Source organism: Eptatretus burgeri, chromosome 3 (genome assembly GCF_056783735.1).
Source record: "Eptatretus burgeri isolate ZD-2024b chromosome 3, Ebu_testis_v1, whole genome shotgun sequence".
Taxonomy (NCBI): Eukaryota; Metazoa; Chordata; class Myxini; order Myxiniformes; family Myxinidae; genus Eptatretus; species Eptatretus burgeri.
The window spans coordinates 134378490-134399720 of record NC_140963.1 but is presented as its reverse complement, the minus strand read 5'-3'; the positions used below and the strand labels follow the sequence as shown (position 1 = coordinate 134399720).

The 21231-nt window shown below is 45.8% G+C and overlaps 1 protein-coding gene and 1 long non-coding RNA gene across 2 annotated transcripts in view; both read left to right on the top strand.

Moving 5' to 3' along the window:
• LOC147031023 (uncharacterized) overlaps positions 1-21231 on the top strand; it is a 215243-nt gene that overhangs the window by 98541 nt on the left and 95471 nt on the right. The window lies entirely within an intron of this gene.
• Positions 1-21231, top strand: part of LOC147031026 (uncharacterized) — a 37091-nt gene that overhangs the window by 2647 nt on the left and 13213 nt on the right. The window contains exons 2-3 of the mRNA XM_085875695.1: positions 5126-5295; positions 5400-5597. Of these exons, the coding sequence (XP_085731821.1) occupies positions 5126-5295; positions 5400-5597 (368 nt within the window). The remainder of the gene's footprint in view (positions 1-5125; positions 5296-5399; positions 5598-21231) is intronic.

Sequence of the window (21231 nt, the reverse complement as noted above, 5' to 3'; positions counted from 1 at the left end):
GATCACATCGTGTTTTCCTCCTCGTTTTTGACACTCGATTGGCTATTTTATGGTCGGGTGGCACAAGATCACTCAGAGGCATGGTGCCGATGTGTCTGCATGCTTTGGTGTCTCCAAAGACTGTCTCCATTATAACTCTTTCTGCCAGTCTGTTTATCTTTCATGTGGGAGTATAGATTGCACACAATCGTCTATCTACACCTTTGTGCAGAGTGATTTGTCCAGCCATTGAGACATGAGCCCCCACATCGTGCTTCCACAGTAACCTTGACATTCCTCAGCCCCACAGAAGTATGCAGCTGCGCAAGTGCCTTACGATGGTAACCACGATACTCATTTAACTTCAGTTACCTTTTGCCATAGGATATACCAGAACAACATTTACAATTATGTGATATGTATTGTTGATCCGAAACAGGTGAGTGAAGGTGTAAATAAAGTGTAAAACATGATCATATTTCCCATTTAATACAATTTAACTATCTCTAAAAGGGCACCACATGGTGCAGCATTGCAGAGCATGTCCTTGTAAAGGAAACCAACATGCGACAACATGTACATTTACATTGGGGATGATGAATACTCGGTCCACGTGATAGAAATTACAATGTTCCAAACAGGCTTGGTTTACGGGGTTATGGGGAAGTGTATGAGTTATGGGATATTGTTTGCATGTTTTACCCACCCTTTGTACCTTACACCATCTCATTTCGGTTGTGAGGTTGTTGTTTTTTTTGGTTTTGTTTTTGTATCCACAGCAAGGGGGGGTGGGCATGAGACAGTATTGGCGGGAGAGGGAAGGACAAAACCGTGGGTAACAGAGACATTACGGGATCTGTGGAAGGGAGAGGGATGGGGCGGGGAACACGGGGCATACAAGATAGACATTACAGGGACTTTCAGGAAGGAAAGCAGGGAATTAGAAGGAGGTGGGTTTGGCATGGATTATCAGGGGTATAAAAGATCGAGGATTTGGATGAGGGCCAATAAGAGGTGGTAGTGAACAGCTGTTTTGAAGACCTGGAGGGAAGAATGGGATTGAACAGAGTGAGGGAGTTTTTTCCAAAGGTGGGAAAAAAGAGGAATGAAAGAGTGAAGGTGAGCAGTGATTAGTGATTTTGGTAGTTTTACCAGAAAGGGATTGTTGGCGGACCCTGTGCGCCCTGCGGAAATATGGCGGGGACAAATTGCAAACACAGCAGCGGGAGCTAGACCGGAGAGGAGACAGCAGAACACAGAAAGACCACCGACCTGCCTGCGGTGAGAGAGTGAGAGGCCCAAAGACTCAGCTTCATTGCGGGAGATGCCAATGATCCGAAAAACCTTGCTTTCTACAGCGTGAAGCCGAGAAAAGTGGGAGGCAGGAGCACCAGCCCAGAGCGGAGAGCAGTACTCCATCAGTCTGCGGACAAAAGCTTTGTCAGTGGTCAGGAGCTCAGGTGAGCCGAGGAAGGACTTTGCACGATGGAGGATTCCCAGTCGGCGACTGGCTTTGGAGGCGAGGTTTGAAATGTGGCTTTCCCAGGAAAGGTCATGGCAGATAGTGAGACCCAGAAGCTTGAAAGAAAAGACTTCTTCCAGAGGATTGTTGAGAGAGTGGATGGGGGGGGGGTTCTAAATGGTCCTTTCGAAGAGACAAAGTGAGAGTGTGAGATTTGTCTGGATTTAAAGACATGTTCCACGTGTTGGACCAGTTTGTGATTTTATACAGATCTGCAGTGAGTGAAGAAGCTGCTGCTTGCCGGTCTGAGAGATGACAGATGGTACGGCAGAGGGTGGAGTCATCAGCAAAGAGATATAGAGGATTTTCCAGAGAGTCGGAGAGATTATTGATGAAAACCAGAAAAAGAACAGGGCCCAGAACACGACGTCATCAGAAAAACTTGGGATTATGGGGAATTGATGTGTTATTCCCATGTTCTGATTAGTTTCACAACTAAATTCATCCGGATGCAGAGTAATGCTCACACATCATCACCACGATTGTGTGAATTAGTCCCATGGCAGTTATTTCAACCTCACCTAGAACATAGTTCTAGGAGATTATGGGATGGCACGTAGTCCGCCCGTCCATCCGTCCATAAACACTTTCAACTTCTCTGAAATCACACACACGGTTTCCATGAAACTTGACCACAAACCTTCATCACTCGTGATGGACCAAAGTTTGCTCAAGGCATTAAAAACAATCCCGAGGTACTTACATTCTTCTCCATTACACATTTTGTGGGTCATCCATGCCTACCACAACCAACGGTTCATTGGTTTTCTTATCCAGCTGCGACCAGTTGAGCACCGAGGGGTCTTGCTCCTATTCGTTCAAGGTATTTTTGGTGGAAGTTATCCGGCTGCAAAAGGTTGTAAACGCGTTCCCGTGATCGGATGTCCGCCAGGCAGGAGAACGTCTGTTCATGTCGGTAAATATGGAAATAGCGTCCATTGTTGGATTTTCTGACAATCGTCATTGTTGGACAAAATCTGATAATAAATGTATGATGGTCACGATGAAGTTTGTGACCACATCGATCCGAGACCAAGAGATCTTCATTAGGAGCTTTGTTGCAGGAGGAGGCCATGTGGCCCATCATGCCTGTGCTGCACCACCACCACATTCAATAAATCCGTTCGGCTCTTGACTCGGTTTCATCGGGGGAGGGGGGGTGAGAAAAGTGTGGCAGACACAGGGACTAGAGTGTTAGAAATTCAAATAAAATCACTATTTTAACGCTCATTTAAAAATATATCCATATATGGTGTTCGTCTTTCAGCTTCTCCCGTTAGGGGTCGCCACAGCGGATCATCTGTTATGATCCACATGCTGATTTGGCATAGGTTTTATGCCGGATGCCCTTCCTGACGCAACCCTGTTCACCTCTTACGACACAGGGATAAGAATTGGGTTTCGCCATGATTCCGGGCTGCCCTACACCCTCTCATAGCGCCGCCCAGTGCAGAGCTCCCGTCCTCAAGCGATCCTCCAACCTAAACCTCTGAGTAGCCGGATTACAGGAGCACGCCACTACGTCCAGTAAAAATATATACATTCATATAAAACATAAATCATAAAAACTAGAAGGGCACTCGGTCGAGCGGACACCTCTTCCACGTAATGCCTGATCCACGAGAACATATCAGGCCCATTACATTTTTGAAATATCATGCTTTCGAATACTATGTCGTTTTTAGTCCCATCTCTCAATGGTGAAGAATCACTTTAAAAATTAAATAATTCTCGTATCCAGATCCGGATTCAGATCTTCACCAAAATCTAATCAATTCGTCCTTGTAACACACCGAAACGGTCCACAAAATTTCATCCCGATCCTTCCACAACTTTTTGAGATATCCTGTACACAGACAAACAAAGACAGAAAGGAATGAAAACATCACGTCCTTCACCTTTGGTGGTGGAGGTAAGTAAATAATTCTCATATCTGGATCCGGATTCGGATCTTCACCAAAATTAAGTGTTGCTGTCCTTGGTCAGTCAACAACATGCAAAAAAAACCCAAAAAACATTCAGAACGATTGCTTTAAAACTGTGGCCAGAAATTGTGTGACAAACAGACAAATGTGACGACAGACAAACAGACAAATGTGACAAACAGACAAACAGACAAACAGACAAACAGACAAACAGACAAACAGACAAACAGACAAACAGACAAACAGACAAACAGACAAACAGACAAACAGACAAACAGACAAACAGACAAACAGACAAACAGACAATGAGACAGACAGACAGACAGACAAACAGACAAACAGACAAACAGACAAACAGACAAACAGACAAACAGACAAACAGACAAACAGACAAACAGACCAACAGACCAACAGACCAACAGACCAACAGACCAACAGACCAACAGACCAACAGACCAACAGACTTGGCAAAAACATTTTTTCGCCAAATAACGAACAGAGAGGGATGAAACATAACCTCCTACACCTTCGGTTGTGGAGGTAATAAAGTACACCTGCGATCCGATGGATAAACGAAAACTCACTTACTGCACGAAATTAAATCCACACGGAATGTTCACGAGTCCACAACAATGGGTGAGGAGTTTTGTGCAGACATGATGAGGTTAACGAGTCCAGGATCCGCCAAGTCAGGAAATGTACAGAAAACATAAAGTGGGGAATGGATGTTTTGGTTTACACTGGAGTGAGGGTGAACCACTCTATTCCATGATTGTGAGTGTAAACGGGTAGGAGATACTTCGGTTAACACTGGAGTGAGGGTGAACCACTCTATTACATGATTGTGAGTGTAAACGGGTAGGAGATACTTCGATTTACACTGGAGTGAGGGTGAACCACTCTATTCCATGATTGTGAGTGTAAACGGGTAGGAGATACTTCGGTTTACACTGGAGTGAGGGTGAACCACTCTATTACATGATTGTGAGTGTAAACGGGTAGGAGATGCTTCGGTTAACACTGGAGTGAGGGTGAACCACTCTATTACATGATTGTGAGTGTAAACGGGTAGGAGATACTTCGGTTAACACTGGAGTGAGGGTGAACCACTCTATTCCATGATTGTGAGTGTAAACGGGTAGGAGATACTTCGATTTACACTGGAGTGAGGGTGAACCACTCTATTCCATGATTGTGAGTGTAAACGGGTAGGAGATACTTCGGTTTACACTGGAGTGAGAGTAATTATATGACCCCCATCCCCCCTCCCCCCCCCCTTTATCAGACACTTGTATTAAAAGTTCTGTAAAAGTTTGCAGTGTTCAGTATTGTTTTAATTTATGATAAAATTTTGCATCAACGAACTGAAAATAATCTTCACATCAATGGATGTTCAGGGGAAATGAAAAAATTCTTCCCCAAATATCATTTTTATTTGATTTATTATTTTTTGTTACAATGTGGACAGGATCACCCCCAAAATGTTTATATTTACATCAATTTCTCAAAATATTACAGGGGGAGTAATCCCTGGACCTCCCTCGGAAGGAGTAGTTTTACTCGTTATATTATATTTTTTAAAGTTCTGCAGCTTAACTCATGTACATGGTAAGCTCGTCCTGGTAGTTTATTACAGTAAAAATGACATTGAACATCATGTTTAACATCCGGGGTATTAACGATGTGGGATTTCTATCAGATTCCCCCCAGGAACCGAAGGATTACAAGATTCACATCAAAACAGGAGATGTTTGGTGGGCTAGCACAAACTCCGATGTTTATATCACGATGTGTGGACGATTGGAGTGTTTGAGATCTTATCATCTTAAACAATCATCAACACATCGCGATCCTTTTGAACAGGGTCAGGTAATCATTCACAGAACACTTTAACAAGGTAGATAAAATAATAATAACCATGTTAATATCCTGACCAGGTGAGATGTTACCTGCCGTGCACGTGTTCCCTACAGGTAGATGTTTTCACTGTGCGGTCCCGTTACCTGGGAAACCTGGAAAATGTAACAATCTGGCAAGATGGGAGTGGAGGGTTAAATCCTTCCTGGTTCCTCAAGAACATCAGAATCACCGAAACATTCTCTGGAATGGAACAAACATTTACCTGTTCATGTTGGATTGAAGGAAACAAACCTAAAACCCTCTATCCCCAGGTAATCTCACCTTTTCCCGTGAATACGGAATGTAATCTCGTGTTTAACTTCCTCTCCCAAGATCACGTGTTTCCCCCCAGATCCTCTCCATTCATGAACTACAACAGACACTCGGTAGAGCGCATACCTTCGCCGCCGCAACTTTTTTCCGGGCACATTTGAAAAGTCATTTTAAAACGTCCATGACGTCACAACCGTCAGTCCGATTGGCGTCAAATTTGGTGTGTAACCTCCTTGAAGGCAGTCCAACAAAATGGAATGATAAACACTGAAAAATTAAAAAGTTTAAAAATGACGTCATCGTTTGACGTCATTTTGACGCACTTCCGGGGACGTCACGTCCAATCGGGGACTACCATTCTGAAAGCTCGTAGTTCACTGAACGTTTGAACGTTGGTTTCATGTCAATAGCTCTATTAGATCTGAAGCTATGCCTACAAGTATATATTCACCTTGAGTGTGACCTTCACCTTGACTACAGAGTGAATTGGCAAAACCTGAACATCAATAAACAGATATTTTGGTACTGATCCTAATGCCTGGATTTGGGAGACTTTGCTTTATAAATTATATCGATATTTGAATGTAAAATATCAGGACATTTTAGCCACAATTGAAAAAAAACGTCATGTTCAAACGTCAATGACGTCACAACGATCAGTCCGATCGAAGTCAAATTTGGTGTGTGACGTCCTCAAGGTAAGTCCTACAAAACGGTATGATCAAAACTGATGACATCGAAAATTAAAAATTTACGTCATCTTGTGACGTCATTTAGACACACTTCCGATGACATTACGTCAAATCCAACACTACATATCCGAAAGGTATCTCGTCATGGAACAATATGGCGGTGGTTGCATGTCAATAGCTGTCTTATTAAGGAAGTTATGCTCAAAAGAGTGTTTTTGACCTTTTCATGACCTTGACCTTGACCTTTGACCCGATTGCTCCCAAAATCAAATCAAATCGTCCTTGGATAATCACGAATCATCCCACCAAATTTCATGCAATTCGGTTTAATACTTTCTGAGTTATGCGAATAACAAACAAACACACATATTCACAAATAAATAAATACACAGCGACCAAAACATAACCTTTCGCAGAATGTGAAGGTATAAATGGAGTGAATTGAGAAAATGAACGAAGAACTCTGTAAATATTATAATTACTCATTTGTTAAATTTATTTATATCATTAACCACTAATAATAATAATAATAATAATAATAATAATAATAATGTGATTTATTTTTGCACATTTTACCACTGGACACAAGATGTTATGGAAAGAGATTGAAAACAAAATGGGGGATCGTGGGGGTGGGTGTGTCGGAGATGGAGAGGGGTTGAAGAGAAAATGGAGGTGCTGGTGCCGGTGGAGGTGGGGCTGATGGAGGTGGTGGTGGTGGTAGTGCTGATGGTGGTGGTGCTGATGCTGGTGGTGGTGCTGGTGGTAGTGCTGATGGTGGTGGTGCTGATGCTGGTGGTGGTGGTGGTGGTAGTGCTGGTGCTGGTGGTGTTGGTGGTGCTGATGCTGGTGGTGGTGCTGGTGGAGGTGCTGGTGGAGGTGCTGGTGGAGGTGCTGGTGGAGGTGCTGGTGGAGGTGCTGGTGCTGATGCTGGTGGACGTGCTGGTGGTGGTGCTGATGCTTTTTTTTGAGGAAAAATTCCAAACCCACGGCCATTTCACAGAACTGTTTCCTGGGATCTCTCGTCGTAGTTTATCATCGTTTTGTGACCTCATTGATGACACCTGTTGATGGTTTGATCGGTGTTGAAGCTCCTCCTCAAAAACGAACCCACGTGACCTCATTGCCCCTGTGGTTCGCCAAGGCTCATGGAATATCGAGATATTGGAAAGAGAATGAATGATAAAGGACGGTATCTTGGTGTATCTATCATTTTGTAAAGTGAATGAATGATAAAGGACGGTATCTTGGTGTATCTATCATTTTGTAAAGTGAATGAATGATAAAGGATGGTATCTTGGTGTATCTATCATTTTGTAAAGTGAATGAATGATAAAGGACGGTATCTTGGTGTATCTATCATTTTGTAAAGTGAATGAATGATAAAGGACGGTATATTGCGATATATCCACTCATTTGAACAATTTCCATGTTCTGGAATGAGAAGCAGTGATATTTACTATTTTTGAGAATGAGAACACTTTTGATGATCAGACATCAATGTGAGAGTCGTCCCACCAACTGCAGGATTCCAAAATGGCTCCTATTAGGCCCCGCCTCGTCCTACTCCTCATTTATTTTTTAATTTAATTTTTTGTTTTTGTTGTTGTGGTTATGGGCTGCAAGTCTTATTGTTTGCATCCTGCCATCTACTGATGTCGTGATGTTACTTTTATGCTTCGCATCGGAACACTCATTTAAAACCAATGGGTCAATTTGATGGCATTTATGGTGGATGATGATGGGTGTTTTCACATCAAGGACCACACTTTTGGCCACCAGTGGCTCGATGACTGCGCAATGAACAATAGGGATCTGTGGAATCAACAAAACAGATTAGAAAGATCCACCACTCCACAGATGATGGTCTTGGACTCCTGTTGTGTGAGCACAGAGAATTGCTCTTTACACACACAAACTCGGAAGACTGGCAATATTCTTCTATTCTTATTTTTCCTCCCCAATTCACCCCATGTGACCACATCTCCCTGACATCCAGAAGATTGTGTCAGGTCAGGCAGGTATGGGAGCATGCGCTGGAGTAGCGATTCGCTGCGTCCACTTTCCGCCGGTACTCCCGGGGCCTCCATCTGTCCATCCCCCAGGCAGATGCCTGGCCCATCCCCATCTCCTTGAGACGCCAATCAACCTGCTGCAAACACAAGGCACCTGGTCAGCCCATTGGCCTCCACTCACGAGGCTTCCTCGCTGAGAGAATCTGGTGAGCAGGATCAGTGTCAGGAAAAGGAGCCACATGTACAGATAGCCGCAGCTGATGCTCACAGATTATGCAGGTAACAAATCTCCTTTAAGTCTCTCTCAGCAACCGCTCGTTGGACACAAAGTCCGACCAGCGATAGCCAAGGATTCTCCAAAGAGACCTGTTACCAAAGAAATTACATCTCCTTCTCAGATCCCTGGTCAGAGTCCAAGTCTCATATCCGTAGAGCAGGACTGGATGCACCAAGGAACTGAAGACTCGGACTTTCATCCTCCTGCACAGGTAACGACAGTGCCACACTGCATAATGGTGAATCTATGACTCCCAAGGCCCAATCCAGACATCTATTGATCTCGGGTTCACAGCCAGCAGAGACATGAATATCACTGCCAAGGTAAGTGAATCTCTCCACGAACTCAACATCCTCACCATAAACAGGTACAGACGTGATTGCAGCATCAAAGATGCCATTGAAAGACTGGATCTTAGTTTTGACCCAGGAAACCTGTAATCCCAGTGGCTTCAACTCCTCATTCAGTATCTCGAGGGCCCCCAAAAGGATATCCAGAGTCGCCAGAAAGATGACTGCATCATCTGTGAAATCAAGGTTGGAGAACTTGACATTCCCAAGTGATGCACCGCAGCTTGATCACTCCGACACCCTCCCCAGAATCCAGTCCATACAAGTGCTGAAAAGTGTGGGGACCAGTCCACACCCGACAAACTCCAATATGAACGGGAAGTAAGTCGGAGATGGTATCACCACATCTCACAGCAATCTCAGTACCAGAGTATAGTTCAGACATCAGATCGATCAGTTTTGGTGGCACCTCACGAAGACCAGGAATCCTCCAGAGGGCATCCCGATTCACTGAATCAAATGCTTTGCAGAGGTCAACATCGGCTAGAAGCAGTCCCTGCCGAAACTCTTGTCTGCATTCTGTGAGGACCTGAAGAGTAAGGACACAGTCGGTCGTTGACCTCTTTGGTATAAAGCCTGACTGCTCTGGGTGCTGGTGCTCAAGCAGATGGTGCTGAACCTAATCAAGAATTATCCGAGCAAAGAACTTGCCCGGAACTGAGAGCAGCATCACCCCTCAGCAGTTGTTGCAGTCGTGGCGATCACCCTTCCCAATCCAGAGAGGGACAACAAGGCCCCTCTTCTCATCAGTTGGGATGATGCCTGTGTTCCAGGCAGAGCACAGACCTGCATGCAACAACATGAGCACAGCATTTCCAACAGCCTTGAGAAGTTCAGCATGGATGCCACAGATCCCAGGCACTTGATCCCATTTCAACAGGTTGGCAGCAGGATGTGTTTCCACAAATGAAGGTGATTCACAGTTGATTGGAGGGTCAGCAATAGAGATAGCAACACCCATGATATCCAACTCAATAGCTGGTGGGTCACGCTGGGACAGCAGCTCAAAGTAACCGGACCAGCGGGCCTTCACTTCAGCCTCCTCTCTGAAGAGCCCACCACCCTCAGCTCTAACTGAAGTACACCGAGGGAAGGGCTTGGAGGAACACAATGCACGAATTCCCTTGTAAGTAGGACAAGAATAATTCTTCCCCCTCAAAATTCCTCACACTTAGGCCTCCTTGTCTGCTTTCAGCGCACGTAAAGTTTTACGACGCAACTCCCTGAACAGCTCAGCTCTGCCATTAAGCCTGGCCCTTTGACTCTGGTCAATGGTATTCAGTGTCCCTTGAGAGACAAAATTTTTCTTTGCCCTTTGGTGAGTTCCAAGATATCCATTGGCAACATCATGGATGGTGGTCTCGAAGGCACCACCCACCATGATCTCGTCGCAATCCAGTCTCTGAACCTCAGAAAGTACTGCAATACCGATGTTCAAACGCTTGAGCTCAGATGATAACAGAGACAGGTGATCATCCTCTCTTCGGGACAGGACATTCTCGGCACCCACCTGAAGGGCCGCTTCAGCTTAACCCAAGGAAACCAACGTCTGACGGATGACAACTCAGCACCACCCTGACATACACGACCGCAATCCGAACCGGGAAGGTTTCCCCGTGTTTTTCCTCTTATCATCAAAGAGTGGGGGCTCCAAAATATTTTCCCCAATCCCATCATCCGTTGAGCTGCTCTGCGAAGGGCAGCTGCACAGGAGGTAGTCCCACGGAGTGGGCTTCCAGTTTTCTTTGCGATTTTCGTATGTTTTGTGGAATGAAGGATTTTACGGTGGCTGGAGTGCAAATCCTGCCACCAACCTCCAAAAAAAAGTAACCCAACTGCAGGAGGATGTCCACAGATTTTTTTTTGTATAAATTGTCGAGGCTCGTGTGAGAGCTAACACACAACGCACAGCAAGGGCGCATGAGACAAGAAGGGGGGGAGTGGGAGGGACAAAACAGTGGGGAACAGGCACAATAGGAGATCTGTGGAAGGGAGAGGGATGGGACGGGGAACATGGGGAAGAGAAGATTGACATTACAGGGACTTTCAGGAAGGAAAGCAGGGGAATTGAAGGAAGTGGGCTTGGGTGGATTATCGGGGGAAGAAAAGATCAAGGATTTGGATGGGGGATGAGAAGAGGTGGTGGTGAACAGCTGCTTTGAAAGCCTGGAGGGAAGAATGGGAAAGAATAGAGTGAGGGAGTTTATTCCAAAGGTGAGAAAAGAGAGGAATTAAAGAGTGAAGGTGAGCAGTGATTCTTGATTTTGGTAGTTTTACCAGAAGGGGGTTGTTGGCGGACCTTGAGCGCCCTGTGGAAATGTGGTGGGGACAACTCACAGAGAGAACAGGGGGCAAGGCTTGAGAGGAGACGGTAGAAGATAGAAAGACCACCGACCAACCTGCGGTGATTGAGTGAGAGGCCCAAAAACTCAGCCTCATTGCAGGAGATACCAGTGATCCTAAATGCCCTGGTTTTGACAGCGTGAAGCCGAGAAAGGTGGGAGGCAGGAGCACCAGCCCAGAGGGGAGAGCAGTACTCCATCAGGCTCGGACAAAAGCTTTGTCAGGGGTCAGGATGGCAGAGGAAGGACTTTGCACGATGGAGGATTCCCAGTCAGCGACTGGCTTTGGAGGCGAGGTTGGAAATGTGACTTTCCCAGGAAAGGTCATGGCAGATAGTGAGACCCAGAAGCTTGAAAGAAAAGACTTCTTCCAGAGGATTGTTGAGAAAGTGGATGGGGGGTTTTTCTAAACGGTCCTTTCGAAGAGACATAGTGAGAGTGTGAGATTTCTCTGGAGTGAAAGACATGTTCCACGTGTTGGACCAGTTTGTGATTTTATCCAGATCTGCAGTGAGCGAAGAAGCTGCTGCTTGCCGGTCTGAGGGATGACAGATGGTACGGCAGAGGGTGGAGTCATCAGCAAAGAGATATAGAGGATTTTCCAGAGAGTCGGAGAGATAATTGATGAAAACCAGAAAAAGAACAGGGCCCAGAACGCTACCTTGTGGAACTCCAGCCTGGACAGGAAGAGGGGATGAAAGAACTCCATTTAATACCACATGTTGACTGCGACAGGAGAGGAAGTCTGCGAGCCATGAGTGGAGATGGCCTTGGATACCATGGGAAGAGAGTTTGGTGAGTAGGGCAGGGTGCCAGCAGGGTGTCAAAAGCACGTGATGTGTCCAGGGATACGGCTCGGATTTCCTGTCTGGCATTGAGGACCTCCATCCATTGATGGGAGAGCAGAAGCAGCATATCCAGGGTCGAGTGACCTGGTCTGAAACCAAATTGATGATCGGAAATCAAGCCATTGGAGAAGAGGAAGGATTTCATATCTGAAGCGATGATGGATTCCATAACCTTGCTGATGATTGGGAGAAGGCTGATTGGTCTGTGTTTGCAGGGATCTGTTTTTGCACCTTTTTATGCAGGGCATTGATGTTTGCAGATTTCCAAGCAGATGGCAGATGACGTTGAGCAAATGAGAGGGTGAAGAGAACAGAGAGAGGGTGAGCAAGAGCAGAAGAGCAGGCTTTGAGGACACGTGGGCTGATGCCGTCTGGACCGGTTGCAGAATCTGAGTCGAGGTTTGAAAGCAAGCTCTCCACCTTGTTAGGAGAAAAGGACACAGAGTCCAGGGACAGTTGGGTGCGACTGGGTAAGGTGGGTAGAGAAAGAGATGGGTTGAGGAAACAAGATTTAGCTGCAAACACCGAGTTTAGGTATTCAGTTTTTTCACGTGTGGTCTCAGCAGTGCGGCCATTTGTGGGAAGGGAGGGGATGGAGGGGGAACATACACCAGAAACAGATTTGATTAAACGCCACCAGGATTTTGAGGAGGGAGAGAGGTTTGAGAGTTCAGATTTGAGATGAGAAAGATGTTGTTTTCTGGCTCTCCTGAGGGTAGATACACACTTGTTCCGAGCTATGTGGAAGGAACTGAGATTGCCCTCAGTTGGGTTTGCTTTCCATGAGGCAAAGGCAAGTTGTTTCAGGATAACTGCCTCGCCACATGCTTCAGTAAACCAAGGGCGGGAGGAAGGGTAGGACAGCTGAAGACGAGAGGGGATAAATCTGTGCATGAGGGAGAGCAAGTTTCTTTGAAAGAATTCCCAGGATTAGTTGATGTTTGAGAAAGTAGTGATAGGAGACCAGTCTGTAAGTCTGATGGCTGCTTGGAGACCCTGCCAGTCGGCTTGAATGAAATGCCAGACTCCACGGTTGTGAGGTGGTTCTCTGATAACAGCCAGAGAGATGTCCACTTTGTCAGAATGTCAGAAGAACCGATTGGAGCGGAGAAGAGCAGCAGATATTGTCAGGGAAATTTGTCAAAATCCGATCCAGAAGAGATGGAGTACCATTGGTTGAGATCCGGGTCGGGAAGTTGACCGATAGAGTCAGTCCCAATGAGTCTCAGAAAGCTTTTGCTGAGGTGCCATGACAGGTGAGAGAGGTGTCCACACCGAGCCAACTGGCATGATGACAATTGAAGTCACCACATAAGAGGAAGAGAGAGTTTGGATGAGAAGATAGAAGATGGTCCATGTTTCCGGATAGTGAGTTGTAGATGGAGTCATCACTGTTAGGTGGACGGTACAGTACACATATAAACATGAGGTGGGATTGGAGGGAAGCCATAGCCAGAGGTATTCCTGGGGGTGTTGGGGAGTGAGAGCAGTGCATGGAGAGTGAGGAATAGAGTCTTTGATGAAGAGAGCAACTCCTCCACCAGGACAAGGCTCAGGTCTGTCATACCGGAGGAGGGAGAAACCGGGGAGAGATACTTGGGAGTCAGACACGTCTTGGGAGAGGAAAGTTTCTGTTAGGCAGATTCTGTCTGGTTTGTCAATAGCAGCCTGTATGGAAAGATCTGAAAGGTTTGAGCGAAGGCCCCGGATATTTGAGGTCCACACTTTTAATGCAGTTTAATTTGAGGTCTACACTTTTAAAAGGTTGGGGAGGAGGCTTTGGGTCCAGGGGGGGGGGGGGGGAGGGGGAGGGTATAACAAGGGACGAGGGGGAGGTAAGGAGGGTTGTTGAAAGAGTGTGGGGTTGCAGAATAGCTACGGGAGGGGGCCGAATGAGGAGGAGAAAAGGCTCTGTGGTGCTGGGGGAGAGGGGGGACAAGAGAGGGGGAAGAAGGCAGTTGAGGATTTGAGGAAGTGGAGTGAATAGATGGAGGTGAGAGGGCAGTGGAGGGAGGCAGCTTGGTGGATGAGAGGGGGAAACTTTGAGAAGGATGAGTGAGGGGGATGAAAGGTGGGAGAAAGGTCAGGGGGGAATTTTTGAGAGAGGTGAGAGGGAGGCTTAGAGGGAGAAGAGTGGGATGGTTGCTTTGAGAGTGAGCGGTGAGGGGGGTGAGTTGGCACTAAAGTTGGAAAAAAAGAATGATTGATGGAAAGCGAACATTCATATCAAACTTGGGTTCTTTAAGTTTTATGTCAGAGATGCAATTTAACACAATTCTTGATGGATGCAATAAAGGAGAATTCAGAGAATGGAGATAAAAAAGTCCTGTAACAGTTGGATTTTTTCGGCAAGGAATGAAGGAGAGGTCGAAATGAGAGCAGTCTGTTAAAATAGCAGAAGAGTAGTGCATTATGAAACAGTAAAGAATACCACATGTGTGAGAGAGGAAGATGAAGCATTATAGGATCGTTTTTGTTATTATTATTATTAATGTTTGAGAGAGTTTTCAACAGATTAGGTCATGGAAGTGTTGTTGAAAAAAATTGAGGAAGAAGAGGAGGAAGATAAGAGGAAGAAGAATGAAGCAGAATCAGGAGAAGGTTTGTGTATTGTTGTTGTTGTTGTTTTTTTTGTTTGTTTTTTTGAGATAAGAAATCGAGATGAGTTGGGAGAATGGGGGACGTGAGGAAAGTGGGGAGGATAGAAATTGAAGGTCATGGGGAGAGAAAAAAAAAAACCAAAAAAAAAAAAAATGATCGAGCACCGAGGGGAACCGGTAGGCCTCAAGCCTTGGCCAAGTCCGAGGCTTCAAACACCCGGTAAGAACGTCGACAAAAAAAACTCACAAAATATCACGATTTTTGAAACAAAACCGAACTAGGAACACACAGTAACATAGAGGTGAGAAAATAAACAGTCAAAACGGGACAGATAACGACCAGAAACTTAACTTTGAGAACATCAGCAGAGAGCCCCAAAGGAGACCTCTCGTCGCTCCAAACCCAGAACCGGAAGTGATAAATTTCAGTTGGGCACAATAAATGGAAGGCTTTTGGCTCACTCGGAGCTCTTCTGCCATCTGACAGGTTTTCTTTTTAATTCTGCTGGGTATTCATATCCAAACACCCTCCTCACCAGAAAACAAGCCTGGCGTTGGCTCAGCAGTTAGGGTGGTGGCTTGGGATCCTCGTGTTCTGCGTTTGAGCCCCGTTTTCCACTGAATTAACACAAGGGGCTTCACTCAGCCTGGCATCCTTCTGAGGTCTGCGAAATGAGCACCAGTGTACTGGTAATCGGGGCACTGCATCAGCGGCATCGCTGTGCCCCGAACCAATGATGCAACCAGCAGCCTAAAAGGCTTTACAGAAAGGGAACCAGACAAACCTGGTGGTGGAGTCAGTTTCGTTTCTGACAACCCGACCATGACACAGGTTTGTACAGGTTTACATGGTACCTGGAGCAAGCCACAGATCTAATCTGGCTTGACCTGACATTATTGTGTCCAGCACGAAAATCTGCACTCCCAAAAGAAACCCAGCAGCTCAGCCGAAGCCACATAGCCATGGTTGGGTTTCATGAGGGAGTGAAAACCTCTTGACCGGTAGTGTAAGAGAGCGACAGGAAGAAGAGTGCGAGGGGAAACCGAATCAGATTCATTCACTAATTCTTGTTTACCTTTTACAATAATATTAATAACTAATATAAATTTTGAACACCGATTCTTAATTTGTGGATATAATTAATGGATGATGCTGTTCTTGTTAATCCCTTGGTATCCACTTCATGGTAACATCCAAACAACTTCTTTTCATCCCAGTCAAGAAACAGTAACAATGAAATTGTTAAACAATCGATTGTTCAAACTTTTAAATGAGAAATAGTTAATAAACTTCACTTTTGTGTAACTTGTGCAGGACACGGACAGTTATAGACGGTAACGTACAATCACATAGATGTACAAGGACATCAGGAACCAAGAGGGAAATGAAAACGGTACAAATGTGATTTCAACCCGGGATCCCATCATCAGCACTGGAGCTGGGTTTATGGATCAAAACGATCAAATAAACCGGATTATCACATTCATGATTCATTAGATTTACAAGAAAAGAAGCAATCAGAGATTGTAGACTTGTTTTGTGTGGTGTTTGTGTGGTGTTTGTGTGGTGTGCTTTTTGTGGTGTTTGTGTGCTGGTGTGGTGTGTTGCATTATTAATGAGATATAACTAGACCTGCCACTTTAAAACTTCTGGCAGTGATGACCAGGTACCAAGACGTCCCGATTTGATGCAACCCTGCTTTGATTGAGCTGTAAAGGTTCGACTGACCCTGACCCATGACGTTTATTACGATTCAGTTGAATTCAGAATGGGATTAAAATAAATTAAATTCAAATCAAATGGAATCCCAAATAGGTACAATCCTGCATTGGAGTCGTCAGAAGGAACCCAAAGAACCAAAAAGCAAAGATTTAGTCATTGGGAGGAACCTGGATAGGATTCATATTTCAGCTGCTACTCCTCTACTCCTCCACCCTCAAACCCATCCAGGCACAGCCGAGTGAGCCTTTTTCAAAAAAAAAAAAATACATATGTATGTATATATTAGACGACCCGTGAACCCGTTGGGAACCAGAATAGCACTAAGTTCCTTGACTTTGCAAGAAGTCATGGACTTTGGGTGGCTGGTTCATGGTTTCAGTGCCCACAAGCTCATTACTGGACTTGGTATTCCAACGCTGATGGGGTGGCAAAGGAGATTGACCATGTGCTCGTTGATGGATGCTGGATGATGATCCAAAACTGCAGGGTCTACTGGAGTGCTCAGTTCCTCAATACCGACCACAGGCTTGTTGTCGCAACTCTTAAGTTGCACCTTAAATCCAAGAGAATGGTACCATCCCAGCCAAGGCTGAATGTTGGCAAGCTCAAGGATGAGAGCGTAGCTGAGGAATTTGCAAACAAGTGGAGTGGAGATTTGGGGGATCTGGGTGCTTTGGGGTATCCTGAAGAGTTGTGGAGTGCCTTCAAGACCACCGTACTTGATGATGCCGGTGGATGTCTTGGAACTCAAAGTAGGGCGAAGAAGAATTTTGTTTCTCAAGGGACACTGAATACCATTGACCAGAGTCAAAGGGCCAGGCTAAATGGCAGAGTTGAGCTGTTCAGGTAGCTGAGGCGTAAAACTGTACGTGTGCTAAGGGTGGACAAGAAAGACGATGTGCGAGGAATCTGTGAGGAGGAAGAGCATCACCTGTGGTCAAGTGTTTCTTGTCCTGCTTACAGGGGAATTTGCACATTGCGGTCATCCAAACCCATCCCTCGGAGCACTGCAGTTTGAGCAGAGAGTGGTAGGCTCTTGACAGAGGAGTCCGAAGTGAAGGCCTGCTGGGCCGGTTACTTTGAGCAGCTGTACCAGGCTGATCCACCAGCTGTCGAGTTGGACACCAGGGGTGTTACAATCCCTGTTGCTGACCCTCCAATTAACTGTGGTCCACCTTCGCTTGTAGAAACACAGGCTGCGGTGAACCGGTTGAAATGGGGTAAAACTCCACGGATCTATGGCATCCATGCTGAATTTCTCAAGGCTGGTGGAAATGCTATACTCATGTCCTTGCATGCAGTTCTGTGCTCTGCCTGGAACACAGGCATCCTCCGAACTGACTGGAAGAGGAACCTTGTTGTCCCTCTCTGGAAAGGAAAGGGTGATCGCCAAGACTGCAACGACCAAGGGTTGACGCTGCTCTCAGTGCTGGGCAAGGTCTTTGCTCGGATAATTCTTGAGAGGGTTCGCCACTATCTCCTTGAGCACCAGCATCCAGAGCAGTCAGGCTTTACACCAACGAGGTCAACGATTTACCGTATCCTTGCTCTTCAGGTCCTCACCGAACGCAGACGAGAGTTTCGGCAGGGGCTGCTTGCAGCCTATGTTGATCTCTGTAAAGCGTTCGATTCAGTGAATCGTGATGCCCTCTGGAGGATTCTTGGTCTTCGTGAGGTGCCACCAAAACTGATTGATCTGATGTCTGAACTCGACTCTGGTACTGAGAGTGCTGTGAGATGTGGTGGTACCATCTCTGACTTATTTCCAGTTGTTACTGGAGTTCGTCAGGGGTGTGTACTGGCCCCCACACTTTTCAGCATTTGTATTGACTGGATTCCATGAAGATGTCGGAGAGATTAAGCTGCGGTGCATCGTTTGGGAATGTCAAGATGTCTGACCTCGATTTCGCAGATGATGCAGTCATCTTTGCGGAGACTTTAGATATCCTTTTGGAGGCCCTCAAGGTGCTGAACGAGGAGTCAGAGCAGCTGGGATTACAGGATTCCTGGGTCAAAACTAATATCCAGACTTTCGTTGACATCTTGGAAGCTTCTTTCCTGTCTGTGCATGTTTGTGGTGAGGATGTTGAGGTCATGGAGAGATTCCCTTACCTTGGCAGTGATATTCATGTCTTTGTTGGCTGTGATTCAGAAGTATATAGACGTCTGGGTCGGGCCTGGGGAGTCATGGATTCACTGGATCATGGGATGTGGCACTGCCGGTACCTGTGCGGGAGGACGAAAGTCCAAGTCTTCAGGTCTTTGATGCTTCCAGTCTTGCTCTATGGATGTGAGACTTGGACTCTGAGCAGGGATCTGAGACGGAGACGTAATTCCTTTGGTCCGAGATCTCTTCGGAGAATCCTTGGCTTTCGCTGGTCGGACTTTGTGTCCAATAAGAGGTTGCTGAGAGAGACTGAAATGAGATTTGTTACCTGCATAGTCCGTGAGTTTCAGCTTCAGCTGTATGGACATGTGGCTCATTTTCCTGATGCTTATCCTGCTCACAAGATTCTTTCAGTGAGGGAGTCTCATGAGTGGAGGAGGCCAACAGGCTGATCACGTGCCTCATGGTTGCAGCAAGTTGATCGGCATCTCAAGGGGATGGGCCTGGCATCTGCCTGGTGGATGGCCAGACGAGGCCCGTGGAAAGTGGATGCAGTGAAGCTCTGCTCTGGCGCAAGCTCCCATCCAACACTACATATCCGAAAGGTATCTCGTCATGGAACAATATGGCGGTGGTTGCATGTCAATAGCTGTCTTATTAAGGAAGTTATGCTCAAAAGAGTGTTTTTGACCTTTTCATGACCTTGACCTTGACCTTTGACCCGATTGCTCCCAAAATCAAATCAAATCGTCCTTGGATAATCACGAATCATCCCACCAAATTTCATGCAATTCGGTTTAATACTTTCTGAGTTATGCGAATAACAAACAAACACACATATTCACAAATAAATAAATACACAGCGACCAAAACATAACCTTTCGCAGAATGTGAAGGTATAAATGGAGTGAATTGAGAAAATGAACGAAGAACTCTGTAAATATTATAATTACTCATTTGTTAAATTTATTTATATCATTTACCACTAATAATAATAATAATAATAATAATAATAATAATGTGATTTATTTTTGCACATTTTACCACTGGACACAAGATGTTATGGAAAGAGATTGAAAACAAAATGGGGGATCGTGGGGGTGGGTGTGTCGGAGATGGAGAGGGGTTGAAGAGAAAATGGAGGTGCTGGTGCCGGTGGAGGTGGGGCTGATGGTTGTGGTGGTGGTGGTGGTGCTGGTGGTGGTGGTGCTGCTGGTGGTGGTGCTGGTGGTGGTGCTGCTGGTGGTGGTGCTGCTGGTGGTGGTGCTGGTGGTGGTGCTGGTGGTGGTGGTGCTGGTGGTGCTGGTGCTGGTGGTGGTGCTGGTGGAGGTGCTGGTGGAGGTGCTGGTGGAGGTGCTGGTGGAGGTGCTGGTGGAGGTGCTGGTGCTGATGCTGGTGGACGTGCTGGTGGTGGTGCTGATGCTTTTTTTTGAGGAAAAATTCCAAACCCACGGCCATTTCACAGAACTGTTTCCTGGGATCTCTCGTCGTAGTTCATCATCGTTTTGTGACCTCATTGATGACACCTGTTGATGGTTTGATCGGTGTTGAAGCTCCTCCTCAAAAACGAACCCACGTGACCTCATTGCCCCTGTGGTTCGCCAAGGCTCATGGAATATCGAGATATTGGAAAGAGAATGAATGATAAAGGACGGTATCTTGGTGTATCTATCATTTTGTAAAGAGAATGAATGATAAAGGACGGTATCTTGGTGTATCTATCATTTTGTAAAGTGAATGAATGATAAAGGATGGTATCTTGGTGTATCTATCATTTTGTAAAGAGAATGAATGATAAAGGACGGTATATTGCGATATATCCACTCATTTGAACAATTTCCATGTTCTGGAATGAGAAGCAGTGATATTTACTATTTTTGAGAATGAGAACACTTTTGATGATCAGACATCAATGTGAGAGTCGTCCCACCAACTGCAGGATTCCAAAATGGCTCCTATTAGGCCCCGCCTCGTCCTACTCCTCATTTATTTTTTAATTTAATTTTTTGTTTTTGTTGTTGTGGTTATGGGCTGCAAGTCTTATTGTTTGCATCCTGCCATCTACTGATGTCGTGATGTTACTTTTATGCTTCGCATCGGAACACTCATTTAAAACCAATGGGTCAATTTGATGGCATTTATGGTGGATGATGATGGGTGTTTTCACATCAAGGACCACACTTTTGGCCACCAGTGGCTCGATGACTGCGCAATGAACAATAGGGATCTGTGGAATCAACAAAACAGATTAGAAAGATCCACCACTCCACAGATGATGGTCTTGGACTCCTGTTGTGTGAGCACAGAGAATTGCTCTTTACACACACAAACTCGGAAGACTGGCAATATTCTTCTATTCTTATTTTTCCTCCCCAATTCACCCCATGTGACCACATCTCCCTGACATCCAGAAGATTGTGTCAGGTCAGGCAGGTATGGGAGCATGCGCTGGAGTAGCGATTCGCTGCGTCCACTTTCCGCCGGTACTCCCGGGGCCTCCATCTGTCCATCCCCCAGGCAGATGCCTGGCCCATCCCCATCTCCTTGAGACGCCAATCAACCTGCTGCAAACACAAGGCACCTGGTCAGCCCATTGGCCTCCACTCACGAGGCTTCCTCGCTGAGAGAATCTGGTGAGCAGGATCAGTGTCAGGAAAAGGAGCCACATGTACAGATAGC